The sequence below is a fragment of the Saccopteryx bilineata genome, chromosome 2 (genome assembly GCF_036850765.1).
Source record: "Saccopteryx bilineata isolate mSacBil1 chromosome 2, mSacBil1_pri_phased_curated, whole genome shotgun sequence".
In the NCBI taxonomy this organism is placed as follows: Eukaryota; Metazoa; Chordata; class Mammalia; order Chiroptera; family Emballonuridae; genus Saccopteryx; species Saccopteryx bilineata.
This window is the reverse complement of record NC_089491.1, coordinates 88,967,410-88,983,976: the sequence shown is the minus strand read 5'-3', so window position 1 is coordinate 88,983,976 and position 16,567 is coordinate 88,967,410. Positions and strand designations below refer to the sequence as shown.

Sequence of the window (16,567 nt, the reverse complement as noted above, 5' to 3'; positions counted from 1 at the left end):
CAGTCCGACGCTCTATCCACTGCGCCACCGCCTGGTCAGGCTGAAGATTATTTTTATATGATTCAGCTTCTGACTGATTCTGAAGACTTTCAACTAGTCTATTTTAGTTCCTATCTTTTCTCATTTTTAGAGAGAAATATATAATGCTGCTAATTCTTTAGCCTTTTGGGGATTCATTGGTAGATTGGTTCTCTACTTTCCCTGCTGCGTAGCTATATAGGTATCTAGGTACATACATACATACATACATACATATGTGTATATATGTGTACATATATATTTAAGAAAAGCATAAACCCACAAAGCTAGGAAGAATCAGAAAATAGAGCAGGATTATAACTTTCAGTGCTGAAGCTGACAGAAAAGTCATAAAGGTCTTGGGAGACATGAGAAACATAAGTTCTAAACAGGTGTCAGGGAAAGTAGAGAACCAATTTATCAATCAGTCACCAAAAGGCTCCAGAGTTAGCACTGTTGGCCTCCAGGAATGTGTGTATATACACACTCACATATTGGTGTTTGAGAAGGGAGTGAAAATACATGAGTGTGTTCAGTCTTTACCCAGGAATATTAATGTCTTTATGTGTACTTGTCTTATCTCTTTCAAACTAGATTGAAAACTTGATTTAGCTTGAGTCAGGTATATAATTATTTTTTTAAGGTATATAACTATATCCTTCAAAAATAGACTTGAAATAGTATATACTCTATAAGTTCAACCGAGACACTAAGTGAAAATAAACAACTATGTCCTAGGCTAAGCTAGGGAACAAGTGTATGTCTTATCTATTATCATGTCTTTCCAGTCCTAACAGAGGCTTTACAGAAATGCACTGTATGAGTGGACACTCCAATTTTGTATCTTGTGTATGCATCATACCTTCAAGTGATGTATACCCTCATGGACTAATCGCCACTGGAGGAAATGACCACAATATTTGCATTTTCTCACTGGAGAGCCCAGCACCACTTTATATACTAAAAGGTCATAAAAATACTGGTAAGTATAACATTTTGGTGTTTCTCTGTTTGAAAACAAATTATCCTTTTAAAAGTAAGATTTACATATCCACTGGTTTTTATTATGTTTGTTTACCTATATAGCTAATAGGCTTTATAGTAAAAACCTATTTGAATCAGCATTGTTCTTATATTCTGTTACAGATTTACTATTATCCGTAAAGTTTTTCATGCTTATACAGGGATGGGCAAAAGTAGTTTTACAGTTGTAATACAAATAATACAGTAATTAGCCTGACCAGATGGTGGCGCAGTGGATAGATTGTTGACCTGGGACGCTGAGGAACCAGATTTGAAATCTGGAGGTTGCTGGCTTGAACACGGGCTCATACAGTTTTAGGATGGTATTACTCGCTTGAGTGTGGGATCATAGACATGACCCCATGGTCACAAGCTTGAGCCCAAAGGTCACTGGCTTGAAGCCCAAGATTGTTGTGGTGAACCCAAGGTCACTGGCTCTTCTGGAGAACTGCGGTTGAGACCCATAAGAGAAGTAATTTATGAACAACTAAAAGTGCCACAACTACAAATGGATGCTTCTCATCTCCCTTTCTGTCTCTCTCTTTCTCTCACTTAAAAAATACAGTAATTAATAAATAATAATACAAGAATAAACTGTTTTCTGTACTCACAATTGTAAACCTACTGTCTGACCCTGTATATTTAAAAAGTAAGTTGTTCAGTTATGAAATGAAAAGGCTGTATAATTTTGATATACTTTATGATTTTGGTTATCTATTTTGTGCAAGGAATTTACTCAGAAAACCTAAGAATATTTCTTTATATTTGACTGTTATGTATGTATTTATATAACAAATTGAATGTGTTTAGAACTCTGGTATCATTGAAGAGGAATACTTTTGAGTGTCATTTTCTGTTATTTGTGTAAATTATTTCTGATTCTCTGATATTTCTGGATTTGTGTATAACTTGGCAGCTCTTTGTTATAAAATGATCTACTTAATCATTGCAGTATGTGTACTATTTTTTAATGTATCTGAAATACTTTGGGACATCTGTAACAATTAGTATAGCCCATAGACACTTTAAACTTAATTTCTTTGAGGAGTTTGTAAAGTGTTTTGTTTGTATGTATGTGAAAATCTTCAGTACAGAGTGATACATATTTTTTTTCACTTTATTTTAGAAATCTTCAATATAGGCAAAAGTAGAGACAGTAGTGTATTTCCCCATGTGTAAGACGCACTCTTTCAAAAAATTTGGTGTCTATACACTGGGTACATGATATACAGTGGTTGAAGATTTTTTTACTTGCATTTCATGCTTTTTTCATGCAGATGAAGAGTTGTATGAATTTTATGATGAATAAAACTTGAGTTCAATAACTTTATGTAATACTTTTTTTTCAAATTTTAGACCCCAAAATTAAGGTGTGTCTTATACATGAGTGTCTTATACATGGGGAAACATGGTAATTTATATTGAATTTCATAACCATATCTAATAAGGAATATTATTTCTCCCACCCATGTATTTTACATTGCTTCAAGGACTATGAATACAATCTCTATTTTGTTTCATCTTCCCCTCTTTAAAATAAAACATTATTTTAAAGGACATTTCCAGTATAGTGTTTATTTTGTAAATACTTCAATATGCAGTTCTAAAACAGGGTTTGGCAAGTTTTTTCTGCAAAGAGCCAAATAGTAACTATTTTAGGCTTAGCAGGCCATATGGTTGTTTTCACAATTACTCAGCTCTGCCATTGTGTTCAGAAGCGGCCACTGACAAATAAATAAGCCTCTTTGTGTTTCAGTAACTCTTTATTTATGGGCATTGAAATTGGGAAGTTATATAGTTTTCATGTCAGTAAGGATGTTTTGATTATTTTTTTCCAACCACTTTGTGTGTTGTACAAAAACAAGTGGCCCATGGACCATAGTTTGCTGACTACTCTAAGAGATAAGGATTCTCTCTTTTTATAAGCAGTAGCATTCTCACAACTAAAACAAAACAAAACCTCATTTCATATTATCAGATATTCAGTAAATATTTACCTTTACCCAGTTGTCTCATAAGTATTTTTAATTTGTTTTGTCCCTGAAACAAGGTCCACATCTTTTGAGTCTATCAGTTTGTTTCCTTTTCCCTTTCTTCATTTGAAGCTAGCTTTTTATACCTATAGAATTTCCCACAATCTCAACTTTGATGATTAGAGTCAAACATCTTTTGTTTTGTTCCCTTGAACATGTTCCTCAATCCGCTATATGTTTGTAAGCTATTAGTTAGACCTAGAAGCTTGATAAAATTGAGATTCATGTTTTTGGCAAGAACACTTAATAGGTAGTACTGTGTACTTTTTGTTTAGCACATCAAGAGACACATAATATCTCTTGTGATACTCAGATTGATCAGTGGGTCCAAATGTTGTAATCAATTTATTATAAAATTCCCATTAGCCTTTTTATTATCATCTATTGATGATCATTGCATAGATTCAATAGTGCATTAATATTTGCAAAATGCTAGTACTCTTAATTATACCATTATTTCTGCATTTAATAGCTAATATTATTATTTTTTTTATTGACAGGTCAGAGAGAGGGACAGATAGGGACAGACAGACTGGAAGGGAGAGAGGTGAAAAGCATCAGTTCTTTGTTGTGGCTCCTTAGTTGTTCATTGATTGCTTTCTCTGTGCCTTGACGGGGGTAGGGAGCTACAGCAGAGCGAGTGACCCCTTGCTCAAGCCAGCGGCCTTGGGCTTCAAGCCAGTGGCCTTTGGGCTTAAGCCAGTGACCATGGAGTCATGTGTGTGATGCCACGCTCAAGTTGGTGAGCCCATGCTCAATCTGGCGACCTCGGGGTTTTGAACCTGAGTCCTCCATGTCCCAGTCCATTGCTCGATCCACTGCACCACTGCCTAGTCAGGCACTGGCATTTTTTTATACAGAACTTTCCCACATCAATTCTTTGGTTCCAGTGTGAGAATTTTTTACAGAGAAGACAGGTTAAATGCTTTCATTGCCCCCCTCTTACATCTTTTACTAGTTTTCAAAGTGAGTTGGTTACCTAATATCCTTCCTTTTTAAAAAAAAACATTCTCAAATTGTCCTATATTTGGCCATTTTAATCCTCTTTAAATTAGCCGCTATGACCAGAGAATAAATCTCCATCTCCTACAGAGGTTGAGGATATACTTTCCCGACACCGTAGGCTGAGAGGAGAGATCTAGTGTTTTACTATTTCGTGTGCAGACTTTGAATCCCTCTTATTTTTCAAGTCCTCTACTTAGCCCCATCCTTAATGGAACCAATTGGCTACATACTAAGTCTCACAGTGTGGGCCCAGTCACTGTTTTGGAATTCCTCTCTGTGGGTGTTTAAATTATAACCTTATTCCATTTTGCTAAGCCAGTTATTCAGGTTTGTTTTTTTGTCCTTGTAGATTAATACCATTATAGCATTACTGGAGACAATCTCCCATTTTTAATCAGAGTACTGTATTTTTGTTACCATGTTTTTAGATAAATTTTTACTTATAATTTTAGCCTGTATAATTTTACATCAATAAAATATTTAATTAACCATTCCCTTGAACATTTAGCTTGGCTCCAGTTTTTTGTCATTTTAACTAACGTGACCCTAAATATCTATATAAATAGCATTTTTAAGTCATTTGCATTGTCTTTCTATATAGTTTCTTAGAACTGGAAGGGCGTGTGCAATCTGCTTAATCCTGGTCCCTCATTTTACAGACGAGGTTAAGTAGTATCTCTGTGGTCGGACAGCTCATAAGTGGCATCTCTTGTACTTGCATCCAGGCAGTCTGACAATTATAGTCTTTTTTTTTTTCAGAGACAGAGAGAGAGTCAGAGAGAGGGATAGACAGGGACAGACAGACAGGAACGAAGGAATGAGAAGCATTGATCATTAGTCTTTCATTGCGCATTGCGACACCGTAGTTGTTCATTGATTGCTTTCTCATATGTGCCTTGACCATGGGCCTTCAGCAGACTGAGTAACCCCTTGCTCGAGCCAGTGACCTTGAGTCCAAGCTGGTGAGCTTTTGCTCAAACCAGATGAGCCCGCGCTCAAGCTGGCGATCTTGGAGTCTCGAATTTGGGTCCTCGGCATCTCAGTCCGACGCTCTATCCACTGTGCAACCGCCTGGTCAGGCGACAACAGAGTCTTAACCATTGCACACTTCTGCACCTCCATTGAGTTAAGCCTTAATTGACTAGTAAACTACCACGGTGCTTTTGAAATTGCAGTGCTTTAACAACTAACATTTTTCTATATGGAAATGTATTAACTAATGCTCTTTTTTCCTTTAGTTTGTAGTCTTTCATCTGGAAAATTTGGGACATTACTTAGTGGCTCATGGGACACCACTGCTAAAGTTTGGCTGAATGACAAATGCATGATGACCTTACAGGTACAGTCAGGCTGTGTGTATCTTCTGGAAAATAATTGAATGGCAGTAATTCTGTGGCAGCTTGGATTAATACCCATTTTACTCACAGGGCCATACAGCTGCAGTATGGGCAGTAAAGATCTTACCTGAACAGGGCTTAATGTTAACTGGATCAGCAGACAAGACTATTAAACTGTGGAAAGCTGGAAGATGTGAGCGGACTTTTTCAGGTAATAGAAGAGTAGCCAACTTTTATAATCTCATCATTTCATATTTACTCAGATGGTCTTGAAAGTAGTATTTGAAAAATGTCACCCACATATTTTTGTAAGAGATAAAATGAGACCTCACTAAACAACCAGATTTGACTAATAAATAGGTACCTGGTAGGCTATAATAATGTGTATATGCTTCTATGAATTATATATGTGTAAATTGTGGTATGCAGTTATGTTTTTGCTTGTTCTTTGAACACGTTCAGTCTGAAACTTCCAAACATAAGTCTTATTGATTATGCATTAGTGTTATATTCCTATATTGAGGAAAACATTGTAAGTACTTTTATTAATATTGAAGCACATTGTTTAAAACTTTTTTTTTTTACAGAGACAGAGAGTCAAAGAGAGGAATAGACTAGGCAGGGACAGACAGACAGGAACGGAATGATGAGAAGCATCAATCATTAGTTTTTCGTTGCGCATTGCGACACCTTGGTTGTTGATTGCTTTCTCATATATGCCTTGACCGTGGGCCTTCATCAGACCGAGTAACCCCATGCTGGAGCCAGCAACCTTGGGTCCAAGCTGGTGAGCTTGTGCTCAAACCAGATGAGCCTGCACTTAAGCTGGCGACCTTGGGGTCTCGAACCTGGGTCTTCGGCATCTCAGTCCATCGCTCTACCCACTGTGCCACCGCCTGGTCAGGCGAAGCACATTGTTTAATAATACATTTCAGGCTCTGTTTATATGGTAGTCTTTTTAAACCTCAGCTATTAATTCCTACACTCAAGCATCTGCAGTGTAATATTAGTAATGTATTGCTAATTTATCTGTGGGGCACTTACATTTTTGGTGTGAATTTTTTTGCATTTATTTACTTTTTTAAAGTTGATCCCCTCCCTGGTTGACAGCACAACAGGAGTCCCTTTTCCCTTTGTGAAGATAAACCTATCTTTAGATGGAAAATGGACAATGAGTTATAATAGGCATCTTTCTTTTTTTTTTTTTAAATTTTTTATTTATTCATTTTAGAGAGGAGAGGGAGAGACACAGAGAGAGAGAGAGAGAGAGAGGAGAGAGAGAGAGAGAGAGAAGGGGGGAGGAGCTGGAAGCATCAACTCCCATATGTGCCTTGACCAGGCAAGCCCAGGGTTTCGAACCGGCGACCTCAGCATTTCTAGGTCGACGCTTTATCCACTGTGCCACCACAGGTCAGGCGGCATCTTTCTGTTTTTTGCTTCCATGAATACATATATGTATCAAGTTGTTATTAATCTCTGATAGCTAATCTAAATTAGCAAATACTGAACATGGAAAAGGTTATGATTTCTAATCTTTATTAGATCACAAGCTTCAGAAAATGTCTTGTAAAAAATTATGATATTTTCTACAAAGCTTCAATCAGTGTTGAAAGAAATTGAATTATATCCAGTATATCCCCAGTAACATAATTAAGAACATTATACAAAGTGTTTGCTCCATAAATTAGTGTCATTTAAAAAAAATCAGTAATCACTGGTTTTTATTGGTTAATGCTTTCATTTAATATAAATTGTGAAATGTTTCCAATGATAAATCAGCAGTGTTTGGCTTTGTATTGCACTTCGGTTGAATCAGAGGGGTAGAAGAAGTAAGATTTGGTTGAATCAAAAGAGGTAGGATGAGTCAGAAAACTTGAATTCTTGTTTTAGCTTTGCCACCAATTTTGTGGTTTTAAGAAATTAATGTCGACTGACCTGTGGTGGCGCAGTGGATAAAGCGTCGACCTGGAAATGCTGAGGTCGCCTGTTCAAAACCCTGGGCTTGCCTGGTCAAGGCACATATGGGAGTTGATGCTTCCAGCTCCTCCCCCCTTCTCTCTCTCTATCTCTCTCTCCTCTCTTTCCCTCTCTGTCTCTCTCTTCTCTAAAAATGAATAAATAAAATAAAAAAAATTAAAAAAAGAAATTAATGTCTTGCCTGACCAGGCGGCGGCGCAGTGGATAGAGCGTCGGACTGGGATGCGGAGGACCCAGGTTCGAGAGCCCAAGGTCACCAGCTTGAGCCCAAGGTCGCTGGCTCAAGCAAGGGGTTACTCAGTGTGCTGAAGGCCTGCAGTCAAGGCACATGAGAAAGCAATCAATGAACAACTAAGGTGTCACAATGAAGAATTTATGCTTCTCATCTCTCTCCCTTCCTGTCTGTCTGTCCCTGGCTATCCCTCTCTCTGACTCTCTGTCCCTGTAAAAAAAAAAAAAAAAGAAAGAAAGAAATTAATGTCTTTCAGGCCTGACCAGGAGGTGGCGCAGTGGATAGAGCATTGGACTGGGACGCGGAGGAAACCCAGGTTCAAAACCCCAAGATAGCCAGCTTGAGCACAGGCTCATCTAGTTTGAGCAAGACTCATCAGCTTGAGCCCAAAGTCACTGGCTTGAGCAAAGGGTCACTCAGTCCGCTGTAGCCCCCTGGGCAAGACACATTTGAGTAAGCAATCAATGAGCAACTAAGGTGCCGCAACAAAGAACTGATGCTTCTCATCTTTCTCCCTTTCTGCCTGTCTTTCCCTCTATTTGTCTCTGTCTCTCTCTGTCTCTGTCACAAACATAAAAACAACGAAAAAAAGACATTAATGTCTTTTGGTCTATTCTTGCATATTAATAAAGTTTACTTTTCTACGGTAGATTTAATATTTTAAAGTCTTAAATAATCAAGTCTTTTATAATGTTAGTTTTTCTTAATTTTCTCTGGTGTTTTTATAAATATCAGGTCTACTGGAAAGTTCTGTCCGTTTCTATCACAAGTTTTGACACATAAGCACATGTTTATTTGGCGCATGTATGCCTCTCTATTTTTATCACTTAATGTATACATACTGACGTAGCAAATTAACTAAAAAAAGGTGATTCACATTAGTCTTCTGTGTGAAACGATAGTGTACCCATGGCTACTGATAAAGTTCATTTACACCACTGTAATTTTTACGAATTTCAACAAGGAAGAAATGCTACAGAAGCATGTAGAAATTTATTGAAAGTGTTTGGTGAAGGTACAGTTTCTGATAGGACATGCAGAAGATGGTTCGAAAAATTCGAAACAGGTGATTTCGACCTTTCTGATAAGCCACGTTCTGGGCGACCATCCTTGATCGATGATGATGTTGTTAAGACCATTTGGAGACCTTTTCTGACAACATAGGAGATCGCAGAAAGGCTTAATTCAGCTCAGCAAACCATTTTGGACCATATTCGGAAGATAGGATTGGTGTGGAAATATTCAAGATGGGTGTCATGAATTAAGTCAGAAGAATTTGGATGATCGAGTCGTCATATGCACATCTCTGCTTGCTCGGAACAAAATCGAGCCCTTCTTGAACTGGATGATAACTGGGGATGAAAAGTGTATTACCTACGAAAACATCATAAGGAAAAGGGCATATTGTGAACCCAGAAAACCTAGCCCTTCCACCTCTAAACCAAATTTGACTCTGAATAAGAGAATGTTGTATATATGGTGGGACATTCGAGGACCAATACGTTATGAGCTTTTAAAACTGAACGAAAAGCTCAATTCGGAGAAGTATTGTCAGCAACTGGATAATTTAAAGACAGCAATCCAAGAAAAGAGGCCGGCGATGTTCAATAGGAAGAACATCATACTGCATCATGATAATGCCAGGCCACATGCTGCTTTGGGGACTTGTCAAAAAATTGCAGAACTAGGCTGGGAAATTCTGTTGCATCCACCATATTCCCCGGACTTAGCACCCTCCGACTATCACTTGTTTTTGTCCTTATAAAGTTTTTTGAAGGGCAAAAAATTCAAAAATGAAGAAGATATCAAACAAGCACTGGTTCAATTTTTTGCATCAAAAGATAAAACATTTTTCAAAAGTGGGATATACAAATTACCCTCACGCTGGCAAGAAATCATTAATAATAATGGCAAGTATATAATATTATTTAATAAAGTTTATTGACGGTAAGAAAAATTTGTATTTTGTTTTATTCCAAAAACGGACAACTTTCTGGTAGACCGTACGTATATTAATTTCAGAGTTGTGAAATTTAAGGGATATTTATCCCTTATATTTCTGTTATATTTGAATATTGTGTATGTTATGAATTATTCTTGTTTTGGGGGAAGAAAAGTTGAATTATCAGGTAAAAAAGGAGACTTGTGGTGATCAAAATTCTGTTTCTGCATGATTTTTAAGAAATAATTTGGAGAAGATAAGATAAATATAAAGTAATTACCAAGACTGGCGATAAAAAGGACACTGCCAAACCTAAGTACAAATTTTGGTTACCAGGCTTTTCTGGAGAAAAAGTGAATTTCTCTAACTTGAAATCAGGGTTTACTACTCACTGATATGGTTTACAATGTTAGTGAAATATATAGAGCCATCAACCAAATAATGCATTTTATTGATTTACTTTGTTTTTTTAATACAGGGCACGAAGACTGTGTGAGAGGTTTGGCAATTTTGAGTGAAACAGAATTTCTTTCTTGTGCAAATGATGCCAGTGTTAGACGGTGGCAGATCACTGGCGAGTGTCTGGAAGTATATTATGGACATACAAATTATATTTATAGCATATCTGTCTTTCCAAATTGTAAAGGTGAGATTATCTTAGACCGTGGATTGAAGCTTGTATTAACCATTGTTCCATCAACATTTTTAAGACGAGGCAAGGAGGGCAGAAGACTTAAATCAGTTTACTAACTAACTTTATCTCATAAGTATTTTCTTCCTAAAGGAGAAAATTATATGGTCATATTTATATTAACTTATATTTAATGGTATGTTGTAAAAAGTTCTTAGGTATCTGAGGAAAGGCTTTGCATAACTTATTTATGTTAAGTATAGTATCTATGTAAGATGTGAAATGTATCAAAATGATTTTTAAGGTTATATAGAAGTGACAAATACATGAAATTTAAAACTAGGTTTTTTTTGTTTTGTTTTGTTTTTGTATTTTTCCGAAGCTGGAAACGGGGAGGCAGTCAGACAGACTCCTGCATTCGCCCGACCGGGATCCACCTGGCATGCCCACCAGGGGGCGATGCTCTGCCCATTTGGGGCATCGCTCTGCCGCAATCAGAGCCATTCTAGCGCCTGAGGCAGAGGCCACAGAGCCATCCTCAGCGCCCGGGCAAACTTTGCTCCAGTGGAACCTTGGCTGCGGGAGGGGAAGAGAGAGACAGAGAGGAAGGAGAGGGAGAGGTGGAGAAGCAGATGGGCGCTTCTCCTGTGTGCCCTGGCCGGGAATTGAACCTGGGACTCCTGCACGCCAGGCTGATGCTCTACCACTGAGCCAACCGGCCAGGGCCTAAAACTGGGGTTAAAGAAGATCAGCCTATCTAGAAAGATTAGATTTATCATAATGTACTTAATTTTATTTATTCAAACTAATTTTTCCTGTATTCATTAATTTTAGATTTTGTGACTACAGGAGAAGACAGATCTCTGAGGATCTGGAAACATGGGGAATGTGCTCAAACAATCCGACTTCCAGCTCAGTCTATATGGTGCTGCTGTGTGCTAGACAATGGTGACATTGTGGTTGGTGCGAGGTATTTACATTCTAGTCAGCCAATAAATAATAGGTGTTTAGGACTTTGGTAAGCATTAGAGTGCACAGAGATAAGCCATAGGGAATTTCAGGTGAATTGGAGAGACAATATGCACAATTCTGTTACTGAAAATAATAGTAACAGGTATAACAGCTCTTACACTAATGATGTAGGATATATTATACCAGAATGGTACTCCAGCTTGTGCAGTTGAAACACTGAATGCAGGAGAAGGTAGAGAAGGTAGAGATTGGTGTTGGAAAACTTTTTAAAGAAGAAGAAATTGGATGGGATTTTAAAAGATATGAGTAAAAAGGAAAATGAGAAATTCTATCAAAAGAAACAGTACAAATAGCCTGACCAAGAAGTGGCACAGTGGGTAGAGTGTTGACCTGGAATGCAGAGGACCCAGGTTTGAAACCCCAAGGTCACCAGCTAGAGTGTAGGCTCATCTGGCTTGAGCATGGCCTCATCAGCTTGAGCACAGGGTTGTTGGCTTAAGTGTGGAATCATAGAATGACCCATAGAATGGCATGGGAATTGAAGTGATGTCTTAAGAGGTAGAAGAAAATGGTGAAGGAGCAGTGCTGGGGAGAGTGGATAATATGTCAGGGGGGGTGGGCGTAATGATGGAGAACTTGAATGCCAGGCAGATTTAGGTTCAGTACTTGGGGTTAAAGGGTTGTATATCTTGAGAGCAAGAAGTGATATTATTAAAACAGAACTTGTGAATAATTAAATTTGTAAGTTTTATTAGTGGTGACAATGGGAAGGAAAGCCAGTTAGAAAGCAATTGCAGTAATAATGGTGTAAGTTATGAAATAATGGCCCCACGATGCTACTAAATGAGAGACCAAAAATGAGATAATGCAGAAGAAAATGATCAGAAATGGGATGAAAGAAAAGGATAAAGTTTCAAACTTACCATGATTGGAAGTCTGCATAAATGAAAACGAAGATGTGGGAGGATTGGTTTGGTGCTGAAGGTGATAACTTTGGTTTTAGAGTTTGTGAGGTCCACGTGATGGTTACTCATGCCCATGCCAGTGCATCATGGGCAGCTGGACTAATGACTGAGACTGAAGATAACGATTTGCACAGAACTGTCAAAAGTCAAGTGGTGGACCACCTTTCTCTGAGGGAAGAAGCACAGTGGGAAGGAACAGAGAACCAGAGACTGATGTGGTATGCTATGAGTATAGAAAGAAGCCAGTAGGTTAAGCAGAAAAAGAAATCCAGATGTTATTCAGATGGTAATGGAGAGATTTTGGGGGAGATTGTGATCAGTTCAAGTACATGAGGAATTAAGGATCAAAAGTTGGAAAAGCTTTTGGATTTGGTTTAAAAGATGTTATTAGTGACTTTTACTTCAAATTTTGGTAGAAAATGATAAAAGGTAAGTAAGAGATAACAATGGATGAAGATTATTGACTAATCTGGCATTGAAGGTAAGAAGAGAAAGCAGTAGGGGTAGAGGGTCTAATAAAATGGAAATGTTTTACTTTCCGGCTGTGCCAGCAATTTACTGGCTTAGTTTTTGTGGTGTTAGCATATTTAAAGTGGAAGAAAAATAAATGAATTGAAATTGCTATTTGTGGACTATTATGTAAAGAAACAGTTTTCTCTAGGATTAGTACAGTTGAAAGTGACTAACAGCTCCCCAATCAAAATTTAGAATTGAAAATCATGGAAATGAAGTTCTTTTTCTGAGAATAGAGGTTGGATCTGCCATCTAGTCCAAAGGCAATACTGTTTTATCCTTGATTGGGGTTACATCGCTAGTTAATTGCATATGACAGGCAGACTGCATGTTTCCCTAAGGAACAGATATTGACCATCTGCTAGTTGTTCAGTCTTATGTTGAGTATTGAAGCCCTTAAAAAAGTAAAACAACCATTATCCTTCTTTATAACAACATTTATATAATATCAACTTTTTTTTTTTTGTTACAGAGAGAGAACAGACAGGAAGGGAGAGAGATGAGAAGCATCAATTCTTTGTTGTGGCTCCTTAGTGGTTCATTAATTGCTTTCTTATATGTGCCTTGACCGAGGGTTACAGCAGAGCGAGTGACCCCTTGCTTAAGCCAGCAACCTTGGGCTCAAGCTAGTGACCTTGGGCTCAAGCCAGCGACCTTGCGCTTCAAGTCAGTGACTTCTGGGCTCAAGCCAGTGACTTTGGGCTCAAACCAGCGACCATGGGCTTCAAGCCAGTGACCTTGGGCTTTAAGTCAGCAACCTTTGGGCTCAAACCAGTGACCATGGAGTTATGTCTGTGTGATCTCATGCTCAAGCTGGTGATCTGTGCTCAAGCCAGTGGACCTTAGGGTTTCGAACCTGGGTCCTCCACGTCCTAGTCTGACAGTATCCACTGCACCACTCTCTGGTCAGGCTATAATACCAACTTTTAAAGCATACAGTTTATCTCTAGATTTTTATGATGGAAAATATTTAACTTGGAATTGAAAATTGTATTAAGTACATGTTTCTTTGTCCTTTGCCAGTAAGTTTTTTCTAGTCTTTTTCACCCTATATACATCTTTAGAAAGTAATAGAGGGTAGTGTATACTCAATTTAGCATAGTGCTCTCCTTGGCGATAAATATATAGTAACATTCTCATATTCACCTGAATGCTTTGGATCATTCAGGTGTGATAATGTTAATACACTATGGCAATAACTTAAAATCACTTTGTTTTTCCTTATAGTGATGGTGTTATTAGAGTGTTTACGGAATCAACAGATCGGACAGCGAGTGCTGAGGAAATCACGGTTTTTGAAAAAGAACTGTCTCAGGCAACCATTGATTCCAAAACTGGTGATTTAGGGGACATTAATGCTGAGCAGCTTCCTGGGAGGGAACACCTGAATGAACCTGGTAAATATTTCAGTGTGACTAGTAGTAAAAATTGTTACCAATAATTCTAAAATTTTAGAATAATTAAAGCAATAAGAAAAGTTGTTTCACTAATCATTTAGTTTAAAAACCAAATAACACTATATTAACATTGGACATATAGTGCAAAAGCAATGGTGGGTAAAACGGCTGGCTTCCTAGTACCAAATCAAAGTGGTGGCCCTAGACCAGGGGTCTCAAACTCGTGGCCCTCCAAACAATTTTGTGCGGCCCGCAGACTAATCCACGAAGTTCAAAATATTTTGGATAAAATTAAGTAAGCCTAGGGGCCTACTTGTATTTTTCATTTCTCTAGCATCCTAGCTAGATATTAGCTTAGTTAACAGCAGTTGTGATGCGAACTACAGTTTCTGGTCGTTTTGTGACACTGAGTAAACTGCATGTACGATTGTGCTTGTTGTACTGATTTTTTTTTGTTTTCAACTCTAGTGAGAAAAGTGTTGCGTAACAGTTGTCTTTTGTAGACCTAGTGAGGCCCGCCAAACAGCTGTGATCTTGCTCTGCGGCCCACATGCTGAGTTGAGTTTGAGACCCCTGCACTAGACTATCTGGTAGTCATGTGTTCTCCACTGGCATGCAGTTGTAGTTGAAAACATGCTGTGGCCTTGTCCGGTTAGTCAGTTAGAGCTTTGTCTCAAAATACCAATGTTACAGGTTTGATCACTGGTCAGGGCACATACAGGAAAGCGACCAGTGAATAGGTAAGTAAGTGGAACGATGAATGCTTCCCATTCTCTCCCTGTCCCTCCCTCTTACTTTCCCCCTCCCTCCCTTCTATCCTTTCTTTGTCTAAAATCAATCAATAAATATAAAAAACATAGCTATCTGCACTCTAAAATGTCCTTTGTGAAGCATTAAAAATTAATTTTATTACATCTTCATTCCTTTAGTACTTTTTTAAAGTATTCTGGATGACAGAATGTAGATTACATGTAGATTAACCCAAAGTATCATGGTGTCTGAAGGATAAGAACCTGTGCAGTCCATTAAGTGGAAGGCTGAACTATTTCCTTTTTTTATGAAATGACATTTTTATTTTGCAGAATGACTAATTATTTAGGGTTAAGTATTTGACAGGCATTATTTATTTTAATTTTTATTTAATTTTTTTAGTGAGAGAGAGAGATGGCAGATAGGAAAGGAGAGAGATGAGAAGCATCAACCGGTAGTTGTTCATTGATTGCTTCTCATATGTGCCTTAATGGCGGCAGGACAGGGGCTTCAGCCAAGCTAGTGACTTCTTGCTCAAGCCAGTGACCTTCGGCTTTAAGCTTACGACCTTGTGGCTTAAGCTAGTGACCATTCATCGGATCATGTTGAGGATCCCATACTCAAGCTGTGTCCTCATGCTCAAGCTGGTGAGCCTTCATTCAAGCCAGCAACCTTGGGGTTTTGAACTGGCGACCTCAGCTTCCCAGATCAGTGCTCTATCTACTGTACCACCACTGTCAGGCTTGGCAGGCAGTTTTTAAAAATGAATAAAGTGAGATTTTATTATATTAAGGAAACAACTGACAATATTTGTTACCAAAGGTAAAATTCAAACTTTCAAGTGCGAATTAAAATTTTAGAAAATCTGTAACTGTTATCAGGAGCTTGGTAGCTTCCAAAAACTTTAAAGACTGTTCTAATGATATGAGTAGCAAAATTAACAAGTATATATTTTTTATTTTGAATAATAAAATGTGCGAACATGTGGAAGACCTGGATAGCTCATTTAACCAATGTTTTCCAAATGCCAGTTCAGTGTTACAGAATCATGAGTAGGTAAAAGATTTTTTCAAATGTAAAACAGACCAGTGCATTTTAGTTTAATAGAATATGACAAATTTATTGATACGGTTTCAGATTCTAAATTCTAATTTTTAAGGACCTAATACTTGTACAACATTCACATTATTCTGTAAAGATTTTATTTATTGATTTTACAGAGGGGCTGGGGATGAGATATCTGCTTCACTCTTAGCTGTTCATTGGTTGCTGGTCTTACGAGCCTTGACCCAGCAAGCCCAGGGTTTTGAGCCAGCGACCTCAGAGTTCCAGGTCGGCACTCTTTCCACTGCACTTCCACAGGCCAGGCTATTCACATTTTTCGAAAATGCTATTAAACTAGTCTTCTCATTTTCAATTAATTTTTAATATACTTCCATCAAAACAGTAGATTGTAACAGATTGAAAGCACAGGCTGGTATGGTTAATACAGCTCTCTTCTAGTCAGAGAGACACTAAAGAGATTTACAAAAATGGAAAACCACTCCAGTCTTTTCACTAAATTTCTAAAAAAATAAACGTAGTTTTCATCAGAATGTATAGTCAGTATGTAATGGAGCTATAATCATTTTCCATGAAGTAAATATATTCTGAGTTTTAACTTCATATCCAATAAATTGGTTGATATAACCCACGTTTAAAAAAAAAGCACATGCCTGACCAGGCAGTTGCGCAATGGACAGAGCATTGGACTGGGATGCAGAGGACCCACA

The 16,567-nt window shown here is 37.9% G+C and overlaps 1 protein-coding gene across 1 annotated transcript in view; it reads left to right on the top strand.

Annotated features, from left to right (window-relative positions):
* Positions 1 to 16,567, top strand: part of PLAA (phospholipase A2 activating protein) — a 43,345-nt gene that overhangs the window by 7,801 nt on the left and 18,977 nt on the right. Inside the window, exons 2-7 of the mRNA XM_066257369.1 lie at positions 807 to 1,000; positions 5,318 to 5,418; positions 5,507 to 5,627; positions 10,046 to 10,213; positions 11,033 to 11,168; positions 13,876 to 14,045. Coding sequence (XP_066113466.1) covers positions 807 to 1,000; positions 5,318 to 5,418; positions 5,507 to 5,627; positions 10,046 to 10,213; positions 11,033 to 11,168; positions 13,876 to 14,045 — 890 coding nt within the window. The remainder of the gene's footprint in view (positions 1 to 806; positions 1,001 to 5,317; positions 5,419 to 5,506; positions 5,628 to 10,045; positions 10,214 to 11,032; positions 11,169 to 13,875; positions 14,046 to 16,567) is intronic.